This window comes from Sorex fumeus, unplaced genomic scaffold, assembly GCF_029834395.1.
Source record: "Sorex fumeus unplaced genomic scaffold, SorFum_2.1 ptg000183l, whole genome shotgun sequence".
Classification (NCBI taxonomy): domain Eukaryota; kingdom Metazoa; phylum Chordata; class Mammalia; order Eulipotyphla; family Soricidae; genus Sorex; species Sorex fumeus.
The window spans coordinates 5,814,227-5,841,441 of NW_026606240.1; the positions used below are offsets into that span (position 1 = coordinate 5,814,227).

Consider the following 27,215-nt stretch of genomic DNA (forward strand, 5'->3'; position numbering starts at 1 on the left):
ATTCAGTTAAACATGTGACTCAATGGATGAGATTACAACTATAGGGTGAGGTAAGTCTGGGCAAATGGACAAGGTGTCACAGAACAAAGTCCATTTTCAGAGATGAAAAGCTGCAAAAAATGTGAGAACCTACCTACCCTGAAAGGAAAGACAGGTCCCCTCCAAACCACTGCTTGGTTTGGTCACAGTTCTGGGTGTTGACTCCAGTTGCCCGCATGGCATTCAAATGCTAATAGTGAAGAGGGTAGGTATCCTGGCATTAATACACCCTATACAGAAGACAAATCTTACTGAGGGTGGTGATTAAGGGCAAACAACCTCAGACAGTTCAATACTTGAGCCAGGTAAGTCATACATAGCCAGAACATTAACTTCATTCTCTTAATTTTTTAGAACATGAATTTTAAGTCGTCTAGATGTTTCCATGCATTTTCTGATAATCTCTCCTTTTAAAATGAGAGCCAGTCGTGCCCTTGCTGTAAAGTTTTCCGTGACCCCAGACCTCCTTCCGGATGATTGGCATCTCCAGTACAGATATCCATCCCACCCACTTGCCCAAGTTTTCTTCCCAGACCATGTCCAAATTCCTACCGCAATTACTTTCTGAAGCATTCACAAAATACTTAATCATTGACTTTCTTGTAACATTATTTAACTTTTCAGGTACGTTAATACTGTCTTCCTCAATTAGATTTTAAGTCCTAAAAGCAAGCAAGGGCCGTGGTCTATTGACTTTTGAATATTTTTTCTCCCACCCCCAGTCCACAATCCCATTAAGTGGAAGAAAGTAAAAAATAAATTATTTAATAATGTAAACATTATTTAATCATAAGAAAGCAGACACTGTCCTTTTGAGAGGGCCCTTGGAGGTATTTCGCAGCCATTTATGAATTTCGTGTGTCAAAGGTGTAGCTGCTAAATGCTATAAACTGTTTGCCATCAGCTCTACCATTCACCCACCTGGTGATATGGCTAATAAAATTTGATTTTTACAGCCTAGGCATACTGTTACCTAAATTACATTTGACCAATTACTGAAGTCACCAAACGCGTGGTACAAAATATATACTGTGTAGAAAATTCGTCTGTGGGCCCCCTGGCACTCCCAGTAATCTGACAGAAGTGTTTCAGTCATCTGGCAGTGTTTAATATTAGGAACATTTGTTTAATGCTAGTCACTAATTAAATTTATGTTCTTCCACCAACTGTTAGTTGGTTGGAGAAACCCAATCCCACGTTTTAACAAACCCTTTAGCCCATGTTGATTTCAAATATAACCAGTTGAAGTTTTAAAAGGGTGTTCTCTGGAAATTTAGATGTGTGACCCAAAGTGGAACGTGGGGGAGGGATGTTGATGACGGTCTACAAAGTAAAAGTGAACTTTTCTGGTTCACTTATTAAAATGAAATACCATTGGAAATGCAAAATATGTGAAATATAAACAACTGAAATATTAAATATTCCAGTTCTCAGATGAGCTGTTTGGAAGCTTTTTACAGATACCTTTCCTCTAAAAGAAAGCTTCCACTTTTAGAGGCTACAGAAGAAAAACAGCATTGAAGTTAGATATACAGAATAAAGTTTGGGAAAAAAGATTCAAAAGTCAGATGCTTGTGTTTGTGAGAACATTTAAAACTAATTTAGTAATTCTTAACAACCATTGTGATCACTGTTAAATTGGAACTTTTTTCTATTACCAATGCTAGATGCAACAGCTTTGAAATTCAGTGACTAATAACTCTTAAATTAGCCTAAAAGGTTAAAACATTTTTTTTCATTATATCACATTGAGAAATTCTAATTTTGAATACTTTTAAATGGAGAAAGGCATTATTCCAGTTTTATTCTGTGTCAGGAATTCAGAGATCTCTTGAGTGGCAAGCAGGACAGATGATTTGGGAACACGAAAACAAAAGTCAAGACAGGAGTAGTGAAAAAGAGAAGATTTTAACAGACTGCCAATGCTAATCTGAAAAAAGAGGCTGTTCTTAAACACACATTGGATATGTCACGTGCACGAATAAATCAGCTATGTGACTATTAAAAGTATGATAATAGGGGCCCAGAGCTTGGCTCTCATGTGACTGACACGGGCTCCGTTCTTGGCACCCCATGTAGTTCCCAGTCTATGCCTTATGCCAGGAGTGCTCCCTGAGTAGAGACAGGAGTAAGCCCTGCACATGATCTGGTATGGCCCTAAATGCAACCCACCCCCAAATAATAAAAATATAACAGCAGGAATTGGGAAAACTGCACGTGACTATAGCGTATGCTCTGCATGGGGAGTCTTGTGTTTTATCCCCGGCACCACATGGTTCCAAACACCACTGGACATGGTCCCAAAATAAGACAAATGCATCATGACAATAAATTCCTCTTGAAAGAAGACAAATTGGACTAGTTTCAGACACTATGTACACAATAAATATCACAGTTGACAATCATTCGATATACCAGAGTTGAATTTGATGTTCCAAGCGCACTTGAAAAAGTTAAGAAAAGGAAACAATAGTAATGTCAAATGCACCTGGCTCCCTTTCCTAGTTTTCTTTCCTTCCTTCCTTGATCAACATAGCCCTTCCCTCATCCTAACCTTTCCTCTCACCACATATCTAGGTAAAGGTAAGGTAAAGGCCCTCCCGTTGATCGTCGATTTGCTCGAGCGGGCCCAGTAACGTCTCCATTGGAGACTTTGTTGTTACTGTGTCTGGCATATCGAATACTCTCGGTAGCTTGCCGGGCTCTCCGAGAGGGGCGGAGGAATCGAACTCGGGTCGGCCATGTTGGCCGCTTGTAAGGCGAACGCCCTGCCGCTGTGCTATCGCTTCAGCCCCACATATCTACTTAATAAAAAATCTACCCAGCAGTGGCTATAGGGCTGTCGGGATCATGACTGAAATAACCCGACTGGCGAGACCACAGTGAGCAACCAAAACCATGCCCCAAGAAGAAATCATTAAGCAGAACATTCTGAATTGGCATAATGTAGAAAGTAAGGATCCTCGAGGAAACCTTAATCACTTAACCAGAGTGTTCCAACTCAACAGGACCCCCATGCTCTCTCCTGGAAACGGGTCTCAACCTCTTCACAACATCCTCCTGAAGGATTTGCATGGCTGTCATCACACTGGTTCCTCTATGGTGAGAATCCCGAGACAAGGTATAGAGTAAGGTATTAAGGGTCATCACACTGTAAGTAGAGCAAAATCTAGGGGACACATGTAGTTTGATTAAATACTCACCGGATATTCTGATATTCCTGTCTAACCTGTTGAGAATAACCAACTTTACCAAATCTTTTTCACCTAATATCTAGTTCCTTAAATTGCATATTATAATAGTGGAGGGCATGGAAAATTTTTTAACTGGACTTAAACTGAACTTATGATTTATTATCAGTAAATGATTTTTATATTTATTGTGTATACCTATGTATCTGAGATCACACAGGTGATATTGGCACACATGAGAAAAAACTGAAATAGTCACTGTTAGCATATCCATGGGTTAAGGGGGCCTTTATTCAACTGCTGGCAGAAACATTGACCAGTTTAACCTTTTAGGAAATCAACAAAGGCATTCTTAAAAATACTAGGAGTGGAATTTTGCATATGACCCAGCAAATATACCTCTGGGAGATACTCAAAGGATCCCAAAACGCTATTCAAAAAAGACCTTTATTCTCTTATGTTCATTGCAGCACTGTTGTTGAAAAATTGCCCAAACCTAGAAACAATTCAAGTGTCCAAGAAGAGAGGGATGGATAAAGAAACCATGGTACATATACATAGAGGAATACTACTCTGCTTTTTAAAAAGAATAAAATCATGCAAGTTGCTGTTACATGGATTAAGCAAGATAGTATTGTGTATTGTGCAGTGTTAGTGAGAGAGAGAGACAGACACAGAATGATCTCTCTCATATAGGATATAAAGAAATAAAGTAGAGGTATAACATGGGCTGGAGCGATAGCACAGTGGTTAGGGCATTTGCTTTGCATGCGGCAAATCCGTGTTCAATTCCCAGCATCCCATATGGTCCCCTAAGCACTGCCAGGAGTAATTCCTGAGTGCAGAGCCAGGAGTAACCCCTGAGCATCGCCGAGTGTGACCCAAAAAGAAGAAAAATGAAAAAAATGGAAAGTAGAGATATGACAAACGCCTAAATGCAACAGAAACCATTTGTCTTTGGTGGGAAGCATACCACAGGCAGAGTGGAGGAAGGAGTTAGGACTGAGCCTGGGGGTCACTGGGACAATGATATAGTGAGGTGAATGCTCTGGCGGAGGAAATAATTCTGCATTTTGTTATGCATGAAACTTATTATTCACAATAAACCATGGTGCCTAAAAATGAATTAACTAAAGAAATTATGCATCCTTCTTCAGTGGTCAAAGGTGTCTCAAATACATGAGTCAATGTATTTTTAAAAATTCAGGGGCATGGGGATAGAGATCAAAGGTTCCCAAACTTATTTGGCCTCCTGACCCCCTTTCTGGGGAAAAATAGACACCCAGTGTCCATTTGGAAATCAACCTTCTTTAAGTGAACAAACAGAAAACACTACCTAATTGCACCTGTAGTTATTAACCACCCCTCTGGAATATTCCAGCACCCTTTGCTCTAGGGAGGAGAGCCAGTATCTCTCACTTTGGGAAACAATGCTATATTTACCTTATAATCCTACCAAGGTGGTTATAATCGACGCATTATTACTTGCATTAGAACTAAAAAGGAAGTGATCAGTTAAATTAAAAAACAGTACCTAAAGAGCTAAAACTTTGAATAAAGAACTACTATGCAAATTTTCTGGGCTAAAGTTCAATTTTCAAAGTCAACCAAGCAACATCAGACTCTATATTGAACACAGCCTTCTAAATCACAATCTTTTGCCATCGTAAGCAAATGGTGCCAAGGAACCAATGACATCTTTTGCCACAACAAGTTGGGGGGATGAGATCAAAGTGGGGTGGCATACTCGGTGTAGGTATAACCCCATCACTGATCTTCTCAAGAAAGAGAAAAAACTACACACAGGCACAAGTTTCATGTAAGAAAATAAAAAAGACTCACCGAACTCATCGCATATACTCTCATTTTCAATGAGAGTCGGGTGGTCGAAGGTGTCTCGACAGTACAGGATCTGAGGGTTCTTGCTGACAACGGCAATGCCCCCCAGGGCCAAAGCGAACTGGTCTGTCAGAATGGAGGAGGGCTTATCCTGAATGCGTTTCAGCATGGAGCGGTACCGGCAATACTGAGGGTAGCTGAGAACTATCACATTCATTTCTTCTTCATCCTCCCCTAGACAAAAGAGAAAGACTTTCATCACCTTCATATCCCCAACAAAGAACTGTCTGTCACAGTCATGGCACTGTTTCAATGAGTGCATCATATTTTCTTCTAAAAATTAGTCTTCAGCAAGACTTTTCCACGAATTTCATCTTCAGTACAGTCTAGTTAATGCCAGTCTCCTCCCACCCTACCAATGTCCAGCTCCGCATAAAACTCACATGTCACCTGAAGAATCAAAAGGAGTTAAAAAAGTTAAAAGAGTTGGATGGGACCAGAGAGTCAGATTACACAATGGATGGGTTACCAGCAAGGAGTAAAACCAAAAAAAAACCTGTTTTTGAGAGAATCTGACAGTATAATAACCATTAAAGTTAAACCATATTCAACAAACACAGATTCAACAGAACTGAAAGCATGAGATCTAAGTGGCAACAACTGAAACTTTGTCATGTGCCTGTCAAGTTGATGATGGAGGGGGGGTGCTGGGGGGAAGTGAAGTGGGGGTTGGGTTGGGAAGGGAATCTGGGAACACTGGTGGTGGGAAGTTGACACAGGTGGAGGGATTAGTGTTGAATTATTGTCTGCCTAAAACACAACTATCAGTAATTTTGTAAGTCATGGCTCTTCAATAAAATCTTTTTAAGGTAAAAATAAGAATTTTTCTGCGTTTTTAAAAAAGGCATATGTCTATAGTCTGCTATTGCTCCTTCCCCTTTTTATTATATACTTTCAGGACTTGAAGCCTCTGCAGGGTTATTCCTGCCTCAGAAAGATATTCACATGTCTAAGTAGCATCATTCCCTAATGGTCATTAGTTCTATCCAATAAATATTCTGCATTCTCTTGATGATCCTATGGAAAGGTGAAGTTGCCCAACCCATAAGAGTCATTGCCATGTAAATTGTTCCGACCAATGAATTCAGACAGAAGCAGGGGGTGGGGGGGGGCTTCTTTAAGAACTAATATACAACTGGCTTCATGCTCTCCTTTCTTTTGCTAGGTTCAGCTGTAATATCCAAGTTTGTCTTCTCTGTCAGTTAGACCTTTGAGTGAGATAACACAAAGCACAGTCCCTAGCTACCTGAAGTTTGTATATTAACATAAGCATAAAATAAACCATTGTTAAACTAAGACTGTGATATAGAATTTGCATAGAAGGTGCAATTCATCACTGATCACTGACATCTACTTTCTTCATCCTCCGACCCCAATTCATACCCCCTATCTTCTAGTGTTCTTCAAATCCATCTGGCAACTTGGCACGTTTCAGAAAAGCGTGCTGAAAGGACACCCCAAGCATCCTTGTGAGAGAGTTCCATTAACCAATGCAACTCAGGACAACAGCTCAGCAACTTTATCGAAGCTCCCTTTTACAGGAATCTTAATGCTAGTTTACTGGAGCGATAGCACAGCGGTAGGGCGTTTGCCTTGCACACAGCCAATATGGCCAACCCGAGTTCGATTCCTCCTCCCCTCTCGGAGAGCCTGGCAAGCTACCGAGAGTATCTCGCCCGAGCGGCAAAGCCTGGCAAGCTCCCCGTGACGTATTCGATATGCCAGACACAGTAACAACAAAGTCTCCAATGGAGACGTTACTGGGCCCTCTCGAGCAAATCGACGATCAACGGGAGGGTCTTTACCTTTACACCTCTCCACATTAAGTGTTCATTTAAAAAATTCCAGATTTTGCACAGATGCAGCCTTACTTCATCTCAAGCTTGAGAAATGGTCAACAACACACGCTACTTTCCACACTTGGTTGCCTGCCACCTGTACAACCTCAGGCTGAATTGAGGTTCTATGACCCAGTTTGCCATCATTCTCTATAATCACACACTCAGGGGGGTGTGGGCAATTGCCAAATAAGTCACTTTCTTCTCCAAAGGAAAAACTCTTAATATTTCAAATCTTTACCTGGCTGCAGGGAATTACACCAAACAGTTGTTAAAGATACTAACATTATCGTGGCCATCTGGTAACCAGTGGGAGATGAATGAATAAGGACAGAACATGATGATAGAACATAACCAGTACCAAAGGAAGGTGTGTGTGTGTGTGTGTGTGTGTGTGTGTGTGTGTGTGTGTGTCCTTTTAAGAAGAAAGGAAACCAATATCCAGATGTATTTCTAATTATGTTCACATAGTTCCACAGACTGGAGGTTTCTCTTAGAATGGAGATGTTTAACTGCTTGCGATATGATATCTTTTAACACTTTATACCTTCCTAGGCTCTTACCTGGTTTGTGCACAGCCACTTTATCAGTAGGCATACTTAATTAAAAGGCAATATGTTTACATTTGAAAGCGAGTTCCTAGATAAAAAGTAGTTTTGAAACTTTCCCCAAGACAGACCAATTTGAGATTTCTATAGTAGACCGTTTGGGGGTTGGATTTATTCTTTCTATAAGGCAAAAAAGTACAAAATAATTAATAGAAATATTTACCCCAAATTATCAGAACTGTAAAATATCAGTTTTGAAGAAGCATCCACCAATGAGTTAATAATATTATCATACTCTATGTGTCCAGTATGACCAAGTTTTATACAAAATCACTCAGGATAAAAAAGAGAGGGGTCTAACTCTGAATATTTCTAGGATTTATTTCAGTTTGTTCAACACTTAACAATATTTGCTGTACACAGTGAATACTAAGCAAATACTTGTTGATCCACAATTCTGCTTTGATTGTACTATTGGCTTTCTGTGACAGGGTATAGTTTCACTAGCTTTTATAAGTGTTCATGAATGTGAATGAATCCAGAGCCTATAGAGTTTAGCTTGAATGGCTGTGAAAGTACAGTAACTTCAGAATTGGTTTCATTTTTTTTTGCTTTTTTTTTGGGGGGGGTCATACCCGGAGATGCACAGGGGTTAATCCTGGCTTTGCACTCAGGAATCACTCCTGGCATGCCCAGGGGACTATAGGGGATGCTGGGAATCGAACCTGGGTTAGCCACGTGTAAGGCAAATGCCCTACCCACTGTGCTATCTCTCCAGCCCCTCAGGATTGGTTTTATAACAAAATATATTAGCTGGAATATTTTGCTTGCTCTCTAATCTTTTTTTTTTTTTTTTGCTTTTTGGGTCACACTTGGCAATACTCAGGGGTTACTCCTGGCTCTGCACTCAGGAATTACCCCTGGTGGTGCTCAGGGGACCATATGGGATGCTGGAATCGAACCTGGGTTGGCCGCGTGCAAGGCAAATGCCCTACCCGCTGTGCTATTGCTCCAGTCCCCGCTCCCTAATCTTTTCTTTTCTCTCAGATTGATCCACTATCTCTCACTACTGCTCTTTTCATCCCTTCCCCTTTGCCATTTTTAGACATATGCTTCTATTGAATAAAATAAAATAAAACTCTCCTCCACCTCCCAACACTGAACCCAGTAAAGAATATAACCAAATACTCTATTCCTTACCACTTTCCTAGGATTGTTACAGGTACCACAGGAAATATTTCATTAGAAAAAGAACCAAACATCTCAAGAGATATTCTTGAGAATAACCCCCTTATAAGGGATTACCACTCCAATTTGATACCAATAATTTCCAAAGGCATTTCACCCAACATTATTTCTTTTGCACCCCCTCCTCCAAAAAAACCTATTGGCAGCATTATCACTTGATCACTTGACTTTCTGTTAATCGTCGATTTGTTTGAGCGGGCGCCAGTAAAGTCTCCATTTGTCCCTGTCACGTGCTACTGTAGCCCAATGGCGTCTGTTCGCTCTAGGAACATGAAGAGCCTCAAACCGATCATTCATGATCTTGATGAAGAAGTCTGACCATCTGGTAGGTGGGCGGCCATGCGGTCTTTTAACACCCCATGGAATCCAGTCGGTAACAGCTCTAGTCCAGGGGTCGTCTTTAAATCTCATTACGTGACCAGCCCATCTGATTTCTGACGCCTGGGCAAACGAGACGGCGTCCCTGATTCTTGATCATTGACGGATGTCGGAACTCCGGACTCTTTCTCTCATTTGAGTGAAACGTGATATTCCAAGCATAGCTCTTTCAATTCCTCTTTGGGAGACCCGAATAGTGTTCTCATCCAGTTTGCGTAGGGCCCAGGTCTCTGAGGCATGTGTTAATGCAGGAAGAACAGTGGAATCAAAGAGATGTGCCCGGAGCTGGAGGTTCTTCGTCCTCTTAGCTATTTCTTTGACACTCTTGAAGGCGTTCCAAGCCGCTCTCTTCCTCCTGCACAGCTCGGGTGCCAGGTCATTTGTCATGTTGACCTCTCGACCTAGGTACACATAGCTGTTGCATTCGGAGATGGTCGTTCTGTTGAGAGCGAATGGGGCGTCAGGAACGAGGCTGTTTCTCATAAACATCTTTGTAAGATTCAGCTGTAGTCCTACCTTTCCACACTCACGGTCAAAGTCGGCCAGCATTTGTGCCGCTTGGCTGATGTTTGGTGTTATTAAAACAATGTCATCAGCAAAGCGGAGGTGGTGTAGTTGCCGACCATCTATCTTCACTCCCGTTCCTTCCCATTCCAGTCATCGCATGATGTTCTCGAGTGTGGCACTGAAGAGTTTCGGTGAAATGGTATCACCCTGCCGCACCCCTCTCTTGACATCAACGATCACTTCTTTGTAGAATGGTGAGATCCTGGTAGTGAATCCGCAATACAGCTCACGGAGGATCCTGATGTATTGGGCTTGAATGCCCTGATTGGCTAGGGCTTCAACGACCGCTTCCATCTCAACAGAATCAAAGGCCTTCTTTAAATCAATGAAGGTTAGACAGAGCGGCATCTTGAACTCCCGAGAAACCTCGATGAGCTTGGTTATCGTGTGGATATGGTCGATGGTGCTGAATGCTTTGCGGAACCCGGCTTGCTCGCATGGTTGTCCTTCATCTAGTGTTCTGCCAATCCTATTCAGGATGACTCGGGTGAACAACTTGTAGATGACAGACAACAGGCAGATTGGGTGATAGTTGCCAATGTCGTGGATATCTCCCTTCTTGTACAGTAGTACAATCCTGCTGGTTTTCCAATGGGACAGAACCTTGCATTCAGACAGGTAGCGTGTGAAGAGCCGAGCCAGCGTATTGATGAGTGCTGACGGCAGGTTCTTCATGTGTTCAGGTCTGACCTTGTCTGGGCTGGGTGCTGTTCATTTCTTTACTGATGAAATGGCGTGTCGCAGCATTATACTTGTTAGTATTCCCCAACTTTAGGGGTGGGAAAACTGAGTTTGACTAGTCCAGAATTTCAAAAAACTAAAAAGGATCAATGGAAGTGGGATTAAAAGCCAATTATTTTTAACTACAAATTTCATGAGTTCTTTATCATGACAAAATGTATTATTATTATTAATCTAACCTTCTTATAATATTGGGAAAAAAGATAGTGGCCTTTAACCAAGAAGTATCAAAAAGCACTATTTTATCAAAATATGCCAGGCCTCTGATTAAGACAGCTTGTCATTATTTTAGAACACTATATTTTCCATTAAAAGTATTTGACATTATTGACACACCTTTCATGTATATCAAGTTTCTACTTTCTATCCATGTGATAGGAAATAAAGCCAACGCAAGATTTTGCAAGACCAGAACTCCTGCTACTCATTAACCTCTTTCCACACTCAGAGGCTGGAGGCACAGTTGGGACCTGATCTAATGTGGCAATGCTTAGTGACGCCAAAACAAAAATTAAAATGATGATAACTTTGTTGCTTATGAACAGAACCACTCATCTGGACCAGAATTTTGGCACTGTTTACAATAAGGAACATTACAATTAGATATCCCCTGAGGAACTGTCTTTAATATTTACAAAAACCAGAGAAAGCCTGGGAGACCCTCGGGACTCCTATGGTTAACAAAGCATTTTAGCTGAGATTAAAGAGATCAAGAGTAAAGGTGAGACCTGAAAGAACTGACATCTCATCTAGGTAAAAGTTGCACTGAGTAAAGATATCTTGAGTTTCCGCTTTAAAAGTGCAACATACATTTATTGACTGGAAAAACATTCTTTCCTCAAGACAAATTGTAGTCACCTTTAAATGCTACGTATATATAATAGAAAATAAAAACAATCTGAGTTTTGGAAAAGCTTTTCAGATATAAGCCTATGAGACTGTAACTTACTTGGAGCTTTTGCATTAGGTCCTGATACATCTATAAAAAATTAAATTGTTCAACAGCTGTCTTTAAAAGTAATTTCCCCAGTATACTGAGAAACAAAGAAAGCCAAAGAACCCTTTCAAGAATTCTTATTAAATTCTTCAGCTACTTCTTTCCTCCTTCTGCATTTCATATTCACATATATAAACACTCCTATGCAAAGTGGCCCACGAAACAAGAGCTGCTGATAAATGTATAGGCCATTTCCCCCTTTCCATTTCACAATAAGCCTAGCAGATAAATCTACAGATGAATGTAGAATGGATAAATTACACTTTTGTTTATCAAAAGACAAAGTGTTCCTGGAACAAAGATTTTCTTCCAACCACTCCCACATAGAAAATGAAATCAAAATATTACCCTAAGGAATCTTTGCAACACACTCCAGCACTCTAGTCTGGAAGAGTTGGTTGGGATAGATAGATAGATAGATAGATAGATAGATAGATAGATAGATGGATGGATGATAAAGAGAGAGAATACACCCCACACAACATACTTCATTTCTGTCAACAAAAAAATGATCAGGAGTGAATTGCTGGTAACAGAGACTGAAATTTTTTAAACCATAATTATGATATTGTATTAAAAAGTCATCCCAACTCCTCAAATCTCCCCTTCACCAGGGGCAAAAAAAAGTATATATGCCTATTTTGAAATAAAACATTCAAGAGGAATAAGAGACCCAAAATTACTAGACCTCAGTTCAACTTCAATAAAAAGAATTTTACCTATTAAATGTTAATACCTAAAGTACACTGCTTGTAATGCTCAAGCAAAATTACTCTAATCCTGCGCTTATATCATAATTACACGTTTTGTTAACCTCTCTCAATGTCAATTTTTCACTTATTTATATATTTTCAAAGTCCAAAACAGAATTCCACAGAGAAACTATAATTACAACATGAGACTCCACCCTAGCTTTTCAAACAGTAACTGTATACCATTGCTTTAATCCTCAGAGTTGAGCTGGGGGTGGGGGGTGGATCGGGGGAGAGGGTCAGAGTAGGCATTCATTCTGAATAGCACGTTGCTCAAGGTGTCTTTGTATAAAGAGAGATGCATGAAATAGCAAACACAATGAAATAATGGAGAACTGACTTTCAAATATCCATAATGTTATTTTTTAAACAGACAATGGTAGCCAAATGCACAGAAGTCTGAAAACACAAATTCCAGAGGAGAAATTTGCTTTTATCTCTTACACAACAATTTAGAAATGTGACTTTCTTTTTCATTCTGATGGAAGGAGGGAAGGTTTGTTTCGGAAATATCATACAATAGCTACTGAAACCTACTATAATCTACTTCTAACGTAAGTAAGCTTTAAAAAATCTCTAAAAAAACTTCGCACCAGGATTTTATAGAGCCTGGTGGAAAAAGTATGCATGTTCCTTCCTGCACCTAATTACCTCAACTAAAAAATCTGCCAAGTATTTTGCCCTTTAGTTCTCTTAATCGTATTAGGGCAGATGCATTTGGATGCCAATAGAAACAAACATTTAAAGATTTTTCACTTACAAGATTCCAAATATGTATGAAAGATACATTTGAGACACAATGTCACCAGCTCTTCAAAGACAACATAGCGTCTATTTTATTCCAAGCAAATATGAATTTTTTCATGTTATAAAACTTGATGTCTAGTTTTGAGACAATTTAAGTAAAATAATGTCAATATGAGAGCCTCTTACAATGATTTATGCTTTTTTCTGTTACTTTATTTCATTAGGCATTCCTTTCTCAAAGCTTTACACTTTTCACTGTGCTCCTAGCAACCAACCAACGGCAAAGTATCAAGTTTATATACCTGGCACCATTCCAATTCTTACTGCTATTGACAATTATATTGAAGTTTCCATTTAATTGCTGCTCTGTTGTGACACTGAATATTTGTCATAATTAGCCATTTCCTATTTTACATCCATTCATTTCTGATTATTATTGAAAATGATTTTTTTTAATTTCAGAAAACCTAAGTCTGAAAAGTCTACAGATAAGAGAAGCTACAGCTGTTACTATCATTACCAACATTGTAACATAAAAAAAAAAAGAATATAATTTCTCGGAAGGTAATTTTCCTTTCAGTCTAAGTGCTCTTATTCATCTTACAGTTACTCAATGATTTCCTGTTCTAATTACAGGACATTATACAGAAAGACATTTGTAAAAGGAAAATGTAGCAGTGAATATGACTAAACATCTTGAATTTGTTGAAAGTGTTTAAATTCCAAAGTTGTGCATCAACTTTATCAATTGCTGATTACAACTCTGTATAAATGAGTTACGTGTCCACCATATTTCTAAATCCCTCTTAAGGCAGTTAACTTAGTACTCAAAGTTACTGCACATCAAAGGGGAAAACACATCTGCAGTTAAACCGAGGTTGAGGAGTCAGGTTGAGGGAAGATCAGTAGGTTTTTTTCCCCCCTCATCAAAGCTATTAAATTGGACGCACGCCAGAACAAGGAGTGGAAAATATTAATAATAAAAATAAATTAAATGCCTGATTAAAAAGAAGAGAGAACAAGATTCCATCCGGAATAGAAATGAAAATGCCACAAACTATTTCATAAAAACATACTGTGACGTAAATTACACATCAGTATTGCACTGTTGTGGTTATTTTGAGAAATGGTTTGTACTGTAAGTCAGCTGGTACTGCCCCGCCCTTAATGATTTTGTAATTTTCTACACAGTAAGCAAGTGGGGTAGCCCTGAGATTGCTAAGACAGAAAACAGACCTGGTCATCCAGAAGTGGCAATAAAAAGATAGTGTAGTTTTAACATAACAGAACAAGAAGATTGGCTTTGTTAACTAAAAAAAAAAACAACGAATAAACAAACAGAAAAACCTATTTTAAATGACCCCAGCTTGCCATTTGTTTTGATAAATGCAAAGACTGATCTTCTCAGGACAGGCAACCAAAACTTCTCTGGAGAACTTTTGAAAAATAAAATGTGGGAAAATATACCTGTGTATGATTATGAATGATTATGAAAGAATCAAAGAATATTTCAGATGTAAGAACAAGAATTAGGAGCATCGGATTTTGAGGCCACACTTGCAGTGCTCGGGGCTTACTCCTGGCTCTGTGTTTAGGGATCACTCCTGGGAGTACTCAGGGGGCCATAAACCACGTGGGAATTGAGCCACAACTGTGCGCAAGGCAAGTTCCTTATCCCCTTTACCATCTCTCAGGCCCTAAAAACAAGATTTTAGATAACTGTTCCCAAAAGCAAGTCAATTCAAATCCATGAGCACACAAATATGAAACTAAATTTTAACGTTACTATCAGTTATCTCTTACTCTTACTTCATCCTTCAGAAAAGAAAACACAAAGCTAACACTCCAAGCAAACGCTGCCATCCTCACTAACTAATGAGCCCACAGGGCAGTAAGCCAGCTCCACTTTCAAAGCTCTCCAAAATGGTCACTAAACTCCACCCACACTCAGAAACAATGCAAAATTTCAATTTCAGTTCGCATCGTGCAAATGTTGCATCCCATTTCCATATGGTTCATCTCAGCAAAATTTCAATGTCATACCAGAGAGAGATTGCCCACGGAAGTGTAGCTACTGGGGAGAGCATGGGCTAGAACTGAGGTATAGGTCAAGCAGTGAACACACTCAGGGTTATTCTTCCAAGAAACCTGAGTTTAACCTGCCCTGTCCACCGGGGCTGAAATGTTAAGCCATTCGCCTAGAGTATAAATGTTCCAATATCTAAAGAGGAAAATACAAAGAATAACATGAAAATAACAGGGGATAGAGTTTAGATGGAATTTCTTCTGCTACAAAAAGATGCCAGAAAGCTCAGAAATTAGTTTACAAGACCCAGGATTATTCAGTGTCAAAAGTGTCTGCCTTGCAAGCATAAAGGCCTGAGTTTGGGGCTGGAGCAATAGCACAGCGGGTGGAGAGTTTGCCTTGCACGCGGCCAGGGTTCGAGTCCCAACATCACATATGGTCCCCCGAGCACCGCCAGGAGTAATTCCTGAGTGCAGAGCCAAAGTATCCTTTGTGGGAGTGGAGTATCCCCTGTGCGTTTCCGGGTGTGACCCAAAAAGCACTGTACCACTGTCCTCCCATTGTTCATCGATTTGCTTGAGCAGGCCCAGTAACGTCTCCAATATGAGACTGTGTTTGGCATATCGAATACGTCACGGGGAGCTTGCCAGGATTTGGCGAGCAGTAAGATACTCTTGATAGCTTGCTGGGCTCTCCAAGAGGGGCGGAGGAATGGAACCCAGGTCGGCAGGGCCAGCGGCGTGCAAGGCAAACGCCCTACCACTGTGCTATTGCTCCAGACCAAAAAGCAAAATAAACAAGCAAATACATAAAAGCATGAGTTTGACCCCCTGTGCTGCTCACATGTTCGAAGTGCAGATGCAGTGGTACTGCTGCTTAGAGTACCTGGAGGTGCAGGAAGCCCAGTGCTCTCCGGCTACCTCACTCAGGTGGGCCAAAGAGAACAGCTCAAGTGTCTAAGCCCCATGAAAATTATTGCTGAGAGTGTGAGGACTATAATGAAATGTGTGACCGTGGTGAGCACCACTACCAAGAGTGTGTACTGCTCCCAGTTGTCACAACAACAAAAGGAAGAGAAGGAGGGAAAAAAGATTATGGCTCAACTTTAAAAAATGATTATGTATTTATTTATATTCTCCTGAACCAAGTAAGGCTGCTGCATTAAATTTGAACTCAGCCCAACTCTCTCTATTTGTGAGATACCATTATGAGCCAATCATTCCTCTGATTAACACAAGATAGCTCAAAGGTTGAGTAGATGCCTTCCACTCAGGAAGCCTGTGTTCGACCCCATCACCGTGCGGTCTCCATGTATGACTGGGAATAACTTGCAAGCATGTCCAGAACCAACCCCGAAACAACAAAAAATAGAACAACAGATTAAATACTGTTTTGTCACAAGGACAAGTATTTTTTATTTCTATTTTAATAATATGCTTTGAATGATAGATATTAACTAAACCTACTGTGGTAATCAGCCTATGTAACTCAAACCATCATACTGTATGTCTTAAACTAATATAATGAGGTATCAATTATTTCTCAGTCAAACTGGAAAAAATCTAAAAAAGGGAATGAAACTTGAACCTCATTAGTACCACAAACCTTAAAAAATAATATAGTGTCTGCCATGTTTTTTACTTGGGAGAGATACACAGTTTTGTATTTGATTTTTATTTATTTTTTGGCTGAGTTGTATTTTCTATCTGCCATCGTTACATCATTACAAGTACTACCATTGTATTATAGCATCATTGTAATTCTTTTACATGTGAGTTTCCTGAACCTTCCAAATCAGGAATAAATAAATCTAATTAAGGTGTGATATGGGACAAATCAATAACTAAAAGATTAACTTCTACACACAAGTATTTCAGCAGACCAGACTCAAATTTTCACCTTATCAAAATGACAAATCAGTATGTTTCAATATTTTTATAGACATAATTTCAAAAGTAGTCAAAGAACATGGTTCTAAATTTCATAATTTCCATGTTTATATTAAAGGTAAAATGTTTTTAAGGAATTACACACCAATTTAATATAAACTAAAATGGTTAGCAGATTTCTGGTGTTTTGAAGACATTCTATACATACAAATCTATCTATAGGTATACACTCAAACATATATATTTAATCCTACATATACATATATGATCATATATATAATTATAAATAAATAATTCTGTGCAAATTTTCATGAAAATTGTATGGCTGTTAAACAATAAAATAAAATAAAATTTCTGCCTATGCAAAGATATATTTGCAATGGTAAGTGAAAAAAAGAAAGGTATAAAATAATGTATTTAATTCCATGTTTTTTGAATAGCATTACCATGAAATAATTTACATGCCATAAATCCATCCACTTAAAATATACGAGTTTTTAGTGTAGTCACAGTTTTGCATACATGATTACAGTCAAATTTAAAATGTGTCATTATTCCAGAATGAAATTCAAAACCAACCCTCTTTCTCCCACATCTCTCTGCCTTATATCAGTCCTAGGAAACTACGAATCTACTTTCTGTCTTTATAGGTTTACCTGTTCTAGAGAGTTAATATAAATGGAATACTATAATATGTTTCTTTGTGACTGGCTTTTTCAATTAGCATAATGCATTCAAGACTCAAAAATACTGTAGAGTATATCAGTAAGCCAAGTCTTTTTATTGCCAAATATACTATTGTGTAGATATGGGGCATTTTACTTATCCATTCTATCAGGTGATGAGATATTTGCATTATTTCTACATTTTGGTTACTAAAAATAATGATAAAATAAACACCGTGTGCAAGTGTTTTTAGGGACATATGTTTCTACTTCTTCCTTGTACAAACCTTTAAATAGAATTGCTGGATCATACAGTTAGAGTAATGTTTACTTTACTTAAAAATTCCCTGTTTTCCAAAGTGACTGTACCATTTGACACTCTCTAAAAGTGTACCAAGATTTTGTTATCTCCAACACTTGCCATTATTTATCTTTCTGATAGCCACACCTATAGGGTGTGAAGCAGGATTCCATGTTGTCGTATCTACTGCTTAAAACTCATCAACAATGCTGGCCTCTAGTTTTGACATTATCCACAGTACTTATTTTCTCCTTTATCTACATTTTAGCTCTGAATATTTAAAAAGATGGGAACATTCAGCAAATCAATACATCATTTTGGTGGACTTCAAAAAGTCAAAACAATCTTTAAAAAAAAGAACAAAGTGGGAGGACTCACATTTCACTATTTCAAAATTTACCATAAAGCTGTAATAATCAAAACAGTAAAGACAAACTGTGTGCTGAGAAGTCACCTTTGACAATAGCTGATGGATTGAGCTGGGTACAGCTGGGTGTATAGCCAGTGCCTTAATGTGATAGGACATCTATAAAGTGACTTTGGCCAACATACTTTTGACCAGGGAATCAAAATCATTTAATAGGAAACATTTTCTATAAATGATCTGAGAGAAATAATGTGCATAGTTAAAAGAATGAAGTTAAATCCTTGTCCCATGCCACACACAAAAAAAATAATGGATCAAAAACAAATTTAAGAGTTAATACTACAAAAATTGGAGGTAATCTTAAGGACTTTTAATTTCACAATTGCTTCATGAGCATGATACCAAAAGCATAAGCCATACCAGGAATAAAAAATAAATACACTGGATTTTATTAAAATTTAAGACTTCTATGATTCAAAAGACACAATAAAGAGATTCATCCTGCAGAATGGGAGAGAAAAAAAATTCAATACTATACTCACAAAGGATTAATACCCAGAATACATAAAGAATTCCTACAACAACAAAAAGGAAACAGCCCAACTTAAGACATTTCTCCAAAGAAGTTATGCAGAGTATGAGAAAAATTAGCAACATTTATTAATCATTAAGAAAATATAAGTCAAAACTGTGATAAGATACCACTTAGACCCTCTTGAAAATAACAGAACGACTTATTTGAAAAAAAAAAAGTATTGAAGAAAATATGTAAAAATTGTAACCCTCGTGCACTGCTGGTAAGGATGTGACAAAGTATGATTCCAGTGAAACTTGTTTCTTAAAAGTTACAAATAGAATTACCATACAACCGAGTCATTCCAAGTTATATAACCCAAAGAATTAAAAAATGTGGACACAGATACTTACACATTAAAGTTGATAGCATTATTCACAATAACCCAAAAGTGAAACAACCCAAATGAACATCAAAGGAATGAGTTTCTGACATATCATGACATCCATGGCAACATGGATAAACCTGAGGAATATTATTCTTCTTGAATTTAGCCAATACAAAAGTAAACGCAGTAGATTTCATTTATTCATAGAGACCATGAAATGGTAGGTTATTGCTTAATGTATAGAGACTTTCTTTTGGGGATGATGAAAATTTGAAAGCAGTGAGAATAATTACACAATGTTGTGAACATGCTTAACATCACTAAATGATAGCCTTTAGATGTTTAAAGTGGGTCAGAGAGATAGTGCAGCGGATAGGGCTGTTTAAAGGCTTTGCAAGTGGCCAACTTTGGTACTACATATAGTTCCCCGAATTCTGCCAGAAGAGAACTCTGAGCTCATTGTCAGGAGTCAAGTCCTGAGGACAGAAAGGTGTGGCCCATAATCCAAGAGAAGTTTAAAACAGTATATGTTCTATATCTTATATATATTATATAATAAAAAGAGCATGCAATGGTTATGATTTCTAGTTACATTTTCTTAGATGTTCAATGGAGAAATAAAAAGGGATATCTCCCAACAAGTGAGCAGGATATGAACTCCTAAAGAGTATAGAATCAATGTCCTAGTTTCTTGTTATCCCTCTATGACCTTTGAAAGAACAAACTCCCAAATGTAATTAGCGACACACAATGTTGTAATGAACAACTGAACCTTCCATTAAGAAGTAAGAACGACTATGTCAGGTCATGTACTCTAAGCTCTGGACCAACAGCTCTTCCTGAAGGGCCGAAGAAGTAGAAGAAAGTTACCCACTAAAAACGTTAAAGCAGTAGTCTGCAAGGTCTTTTTTAAATAAAGGAGTTGAAGCTTTATAACATTTTTTCTGAGATAAATAATCTCACCATTCGGGGACTTTGTGAGCAATGTACACAGTGTTGCGCTATCTACAAATAACTGCTGGGGCCATGGGGAGTTGATGTCCCAAGATATAAAGAACTATACATATTGCGTTGTTTTCTTTCACATTATCACTGGGCTTCTGGAGTGGTCAAACATAGAAAGGAAGGCAAAGGTTCCTTCCCTCTAGCAGTAGCACATCCTAAGTTAGTTCTTCAAACTGATGAACCAGATGATACAAGGAAGATTTTCTTAGGGGCATCTCTGTAGCAGGGGGCAGGTTCTAAACATGTGTAACTCACCTGACTAAGACTGAGCATAGATTCACTGTATATAATCTTTTCCTCCTGCACCCGTCCCTAGTCTTAATTCCTATGACCACTAACGAGACAGCAATGTTTTGGGTGCTATCGCCTTTATTGATATATCAAGAAACACTGAACCACAGACTTTTGCCTAATAAAAACAAACCCTTGGATTAATAAAATAGGAACCGAGATTATGGGGTGAAGGGGAGGAAAGAGTGGTAGGGGGACACAATGGGTAGTGTTCAAGCGTGCTCAATGGATTGTGTGTTAAGAGACAGGTGCGGCAAATTGTATTGCTAGAAGATATGGTCTTATAAGCAAATGTTGCCCAATAACAATATATAAAACCAGAAGACAATAACAACAAAAGACCACACATTTCCTCTTCTTGCATAGATTATCTTTTAAAGGAGATGGTTTCAGCAGAATGATGACTTTGACCTGGCTTAGGATGCTCTAAATTCAGAAATGCCAGAGCAGTAAAAGTTAATGATGCTCTTCCCTTTTAATGTAACTAAAATGTGCCATATAGCTATCAGAGATTTTAGAATAAATTATATAATATCAACTAAGGATAAAAAATTTTCATGATTTATTTCATAAGTATCATACTTTAATAAATAAAATTTTAAAACAAGATTTTACCAAACAATATATAATGCTTATTCTAAATGCAGAATTACCATCTTATTTCATTTATATGTTTCACCTTTTTTTACCTACTGCTGAGAAAAAATTACTCAAATTTAAAGAGAGAAAAATTTATTTATTTATTTTGCTTTTTGGGTCACACCCAGTGATGTTCAGGGGTTACTCCTGACTTTGCATTCAGGAATCACTCCTGGCGGTGCTCGGGGTACCACACGGTATGCTGGGAATCGAACCCGGGTTGGCCGCGTGCAAGGCAAACACCCTACCAACTGTGCTATTGCTCCAGCCCCTAAGAGAGAAAAATTTAGATGCCCACTTAAAATTGGGCAGTCGCATGGTTTTCAAAAACTATTTTGGTGCAGTGCTATTTAACAGAAATATAATGTCAGCCAAATATGTAATTATCCTAAAAAAACAAGTGAAATGAATTTTCATAATCCATTTTATCTTTCTAGTCAAAGTTTTTACAACTAAAAGTACTAATTCAATTAACATTTTTCTGTTTTATTGAAATGTGATCATGGTGTCTCCCCTGCCAGGTAAGTAATCAACATATAACACTGTATTAGTTTCAGGTATAGAACATAATGATTTTATATGTGTATACATTTAAAAAAGTGCCTGATGTCATTACATAAGTGTAACTATTACTACAAGGAACATTTTTTAAGCAACTAATCTAATGCAGTGTATTCAAAAATATTTCAACACATAAATAATAGTAATTGTGATATCTTTTACTTTTTTTTTTTTTTTTGCTTTTTGGGTCACACCCGGCGATGCACAGGGTTCCTCCTGGCTCTGCGCTCAGGAATTACCCCTGGCAGTGCTCAGTGGACCATATGGGATGCCGGGAATCGAACCCAAGTCAGCCGCATGCAAGGCAAACGCCCTACATGCTGTGTTATTGCTCCAGCCCCAAGATCTTTTACTTTTTTTAAATTAGGTTTTGCTAAGTCTCTTAATCAGATACTTTGTAATGGAAACAAGCCACATTTCAAGAGTTTAATAAGCAAGTATGGCTGGTGGCTATCGTAGTGGAGGGCTGGCTCTAAAAGGTCCACTAGACATTAGTTTGAAGACTGGCGTGCTAGATGACACAGGCCTGAAGAGACAGCTGAGAGGAACAGGATTCTTTAGGGACTCTACTCAGTTCCCAGGGTGTTTTAGGACCCTCAAATCTTAAGAAAAGTGGTTCACGGTTTAGAGTAATGGTATAGCTAAGAGGCCATTTGTCATGCATGTGGCCAATCTGGGTCCAATTCCAGCACCCTATAAGGTCCCCAGAGCCCACCAGGAATGAGCCTTGAGTGTAGAGCCAGGAATAAGGCCTGAGCACTGCCAGGTGTGAGCCCACACAGAAATTTAAAAAAAAAAAAAAACAGAAAAGTGCTTCAGAAATGCAAAAGCGGAAAGAACAAAGTGAGGCAAAGTCAAAAGAGTGCCTATTATTCCACTGTTTGATCACCAATCCCCAGCAAGGTCAAAGGTGGCAGGCAGCCCTGTAGAGTTAGTTCAGTGGAGATACTTGCTCACTATTTATTTTTTAGTTTCTAGTTAATGATTAAAATCAATTCAAAACTTTTAATAAGATTAATTATAAAAGTTGGTAACTATCCTCTTGTCTGGGTTCTGTCTGTTCTCCCGACGGAACTAGAACAATTTTGCCTGGTGCCATTTCCACACACTGCTCTGTTTTCTGTCACAATGGCAGGAATATCAGTCATTCAGAATGGGCAGTTTTTTCTTTCCCTCCCGCGAATGTGTGCACTATGAAAATTTGTTTAACATCTGAGAGAAAGAGATACTTCTAAGACCTACTGGAAACTGAAACCACTGCTCAATCTCACGGCAGTGCAGTCATATAAAAACCCTGGCACCTTCCAATGTGTTCTCACCATCCACCATGGAAGAGTGAAAGCTGGTGGTTCAGATACACTTTGTTTTACTGCCCTTCGTACCCTATTAGTAGTAAGTTGACATAGAACAAGAGGAGGAAGAATCTAACTGACTCATATTTCCCATAATACCTATATTCCACTGAAGATCATTTTCACTGCAAATGTCTTCTTTTCCTCAATCTCTAATATCCAAAATGACTTCTCTTTTCTTATAAAAGACACGATGAACATACTGCTGCTGACTAATCTATTAATTTCAGTGATAATTCTGTGGTTTCCTATCACGAGTTGCCAGTCTGACAGATCCCTGTTCTGGATATCTCTTAGATGTTTTGGTGACACGGTTTATGTTAGATCAAGGGTTGTGAACTATAGGTCATATACAACTTGGTAATTCCTCCTGTAAACAAAATTTTACTATAACACAGCTAGGTCTACCCACTGACACTTGATCAGCAACTGCTTTGGAGTGACAGAGACAGAGCCAAACAGCTGTGGCAGAGACCTGATTTTTCATATACTCTAAACACTGGTTCTGTGATTCTGCAACCAGGAGACAGATGATCCAGAATTACTGTGCCCCAGATTTGGCTATTTTGAATGGTTCGTTGAATTGTTGAATTCCTAAGACACAGTTACTCCCTGGCACTGAATATATTTCTTCCATTTGGGTTCTACATTCTAGACTGCAGGTTCTTTGATAGGTAAGACCTGGATTCTTAGTGTGTCTGAATCTCTGAAATCATGGATGCAAATGAAGTACAAGGTAAGTTTTCAATTAAGCTTAATATTTTAAATGACTCTTCTGCTTATCCATTGTTGAATATACGTATCCCGCTCCTTACTCATTACCTATTCTCTCTACCTTGCAATATCAACTCTGAAGAATGTTATCACACCTCCTTCACACTTTGCTTTTACTGAGTTGAGCAAATAAAAGACACCACTTGCTCAAATGGTGGGAAAAGGAGAGATGGGGTACTTTGGCTCACCCTCTCTCAGCCTTGGCATCACCAAAGTTCTGACCATGGCTTCCTGCCTCCACACTGCAGTTTCTATGACTTCACTTTCTCCACGTAGCACCATTTCTTTCCTCTCAGTCTATTACAATTGAGCTCTCTGAGCAAAACTTTCAATCTTAATTATTTCTCCATTATTTCCATTTGGTTGCCATATTCCAAAGTTAAACTAAACTCAGAAAAAGGCAGGGCCAGAAAGGTAATACAGGGGTAGGGAGCTTGCCTTTCCACGTGGCCGATCTGGGTTCAATTCCCAGCATCTTTGATGGCTCCTGAGTCCTGCCAGGAGTGATCCCTGTGCTCAGACTTGGAGTAAGTAGGGAACACGCTGGGTGTGGCCACAAAACAAAAACAAAGGATGTACATTCTGTGCACTCTAATATCAAAACTACGAAGAAGCTTACTGAGATTTCTAGAACCTCTTCCTGCGATACAGAAAGAGGATGTCGGAGCTGCATCTTTGGATCACTGCTTTGTGAAAGGTATCCCACGGGTTGTAACGGTCCTATTAAAATAGATGCTGAGACTTATATTAGGGGAACAGATGAAAATAAGAAACAAAAAATAAGTTGAAAGCAGCTGAAGAGAGTGTGCAGATGTCTTAAATCAAAAGTATAAATATGGAGAACCAAGTGAACAAGGAGTTCAGAGCTACCTACCAGATGGCTACAGGTGGTACCAAAGATGGCTATCAAAGCTAAATATGGAATTACCCACTTTTTCTTGGTAACAGAAGCAAACTCTTTAAAGAACGTTACACACTTGAAACACTGCATATTCCCTTAAGTAGCTGCATGGTCTATCTTAATAAATACAGAGAAAAGGTTAACATAACCCATGGCTTGGAGAGTTTGAAAAAGAGCCTATAGTTCAACCATTTGTGGAAGCATTCAATGAGGTGTCTAATATGGATAGTAGAGCAGAGGCCATGGTGTTTACCAACTACTGTGTGATCTAGGAAATATCTCATATGCCCATAGTTTTTTCACCTATAAAACAAACATAAAACCAATGTCCTCGTGGGAGATACATTATTTAGAAGATGAAAAGTACGAAGACTACTATATAATGCATAATAAACAGTATCTATGCACTATTATTAATTTGGAACTTGTTTCCTAAAGTACTCCAAGGAATTTCTGGTGTAAGAAGGGAGCATATTATACAATGTTGTAGGGAAAAACTAAACCATGCTATGGAAAATACTGTTTGACAAAGTTATAATCTCTTTGGGGTTTTTAATATGCAAACGGGTATTTAACCTAGTAAAGAAACTATGTTGCTTTACCTAAATTTTATTTTGCTTTTCTCACCAGCATCTTTATTGAACACCATCTTTTTCTTTCCAGGTATGTGGATATTATTAATTGCTCAATTCTATAGACTATTATTTCTCTGATCATGTTTTGAAGGAAACTCACTGAACTGTTGATGACACCATCACAAATGATGAGATTGCATACTCAAACTTGATTATAGTAATCCCCCAGCTCCCTTAAACTCACCTTCTGCATATATATATATTTCACTTACTGTATAATTACAAATAGTTTATTAAGAATTTTATACCTACCTTTTTGTTATATATCAATATAAGACTTCAGAATTTATAAAACTCCTTTATGTTTCACATGAACTTTATCCTTCCAGACCCCCACCCCCATAGTCTATTATGAATTATCTCTTTTACATGAGAGGACATGGAAAGCTCAAGGAGATGAAAGTCTGCTCAACATCACCAAGATGATGACAGGGACAGATAAGAATCATACTATCTCCACCTACCCCACCTACCTTCTGCTGGGCCTTACACCTCTAAGAGGGTGTCTGCCAGATTCATAAGTATCTGAGACCCTCTGACACCCTGTAGAGTATTAGATGCCTTTAAAATCCTTGTGATTTTGTGACCTAATAACAAACTTCTCATTTCAGACGATGCTACTAAAGCATCTCTTCCACTCTCATGTCCAGAACAATCTCCAAAGCAAAGCTTGGGTTTGCTTTCTTTGGCAGATGTCTCAGAAAGCGAGTGCCACTGTATAAAATGCCCCTCGTCAACTAACTTCTCTACTTTTCACCTGTAGTAAGCACATTTAAATTTCAGTAAGTCCAGTAGTGTTCTCTGTCTCATTCTTCTTTCTCTTTTCTTCAGATCCCAGGATAAGGAAGAACAAACCACCCAATCCTCATCACAAAAACAGTTTACGCCACAGGATACTCTACAGCAGAGAGAAGGTTGATTTTTACAGTGAAATGGGTGTTCAGCCTTTAAGAGTCCAGACACCACTTCCTATGTTATTAGGAGGCGGCAGGAAGCCAGAGGACAAAGATCAAAGTGCTAGTAACATGAAGGAAGCCTCAAGAAAGGACAGTCTACTAGAGATAGTGGATATGTAAACAAATATACAAATAAGTGTTAGAACAAGAGCAGATTCCTGGTATCGAACAAGTGTAGAAGAGGCTTTTGGAAGAGGAAGCTTGAGCTAAGCTTCAAAGGATGTATAGGAAGTTTCTATGTAAAAATTACTCTTACTCACTTTCCAAAGTTTAGTCACTAAATACAGTTTCCCTCTTATTCTGAACAACCCTACACATTTTGATTACCTACCATCCATTTCCTGGATTACGAAACTACATGTATGTTTAGAAGAAATGATGTGACTTCTTGCATAACACGCAACACAGAGGCCATGGAGAATGGATGGACCTAGTTCCTAGGTCTGTCTTCTGCTGCTGCCTCAAAATGAAAGAGAAGGATCCCTACGTCTATAACTGGCAGGAGCCACTGAAGACATACTGTGGATCTCCAAGTGCATTTCTGGAACTATTAGAAGTAGCAGAAAATCACTTAGGGCCACATTACAGAGTTCAAGCTGAACCTTGAAAGAAGTGGGGGGCACCATTCAAACAGCACATTGAGAGGTCCAATTTTAACTGAGGCAACAGTGGGAGATAAATTGAAGCAAGTTAGATCTACACTGTGGCTTTCATTATTCTCTTTCTCTCTCTCTCTCTTTCTCTCTCTCTCCCTCCCTCCCTCCCTCTCCCTTTTTCTCTTTCCCTTGGTTTTTGGTTCACAACAAGCAGTGTTATTCCTGGCTCTGGCTCAGAAATTACTCCTTGTGTTCCTTTGGAAACCACCAGATGGGATGCCAAGGACCAAACCCAGGTCAGCCACATGCAAGGCAAATACCTTACCTGCTGTATCTTTCTAGCCCCTCATTTTCCATCTTTTATCAGACATAATTGAAGTCCCTGCCTTCCCTGGTAGAGGGAAGGAGAT

General features: G+C 38.7%; 1 protein-coding gene across 2 annotated transcripts in view; it reads right to left on the reverse strand.

Annotated features, from left to right (window-relative positions):
• ARID5B (AT-rich interaction domain 5B) overlaps positions 1 to 27,215 on the reverse strand; it is a 203,830-nt gene that overhangs the window by 102,357 nt on the left and 74,258 nt on the right. For both annotated transcript variants that reach the window (XM_056107921.1, XM_056107920.1), the window contains exon 4: positions 5,073 to 5,303. In XM_056107921.1, the coding sequence (XP_055963896.1) occupies positions 5,073 to 5,303 (231 nt within the window). The remainder of the gene's footprint in view (positions 1 to 5,072; positions 5,304 to 27,215) is intronic.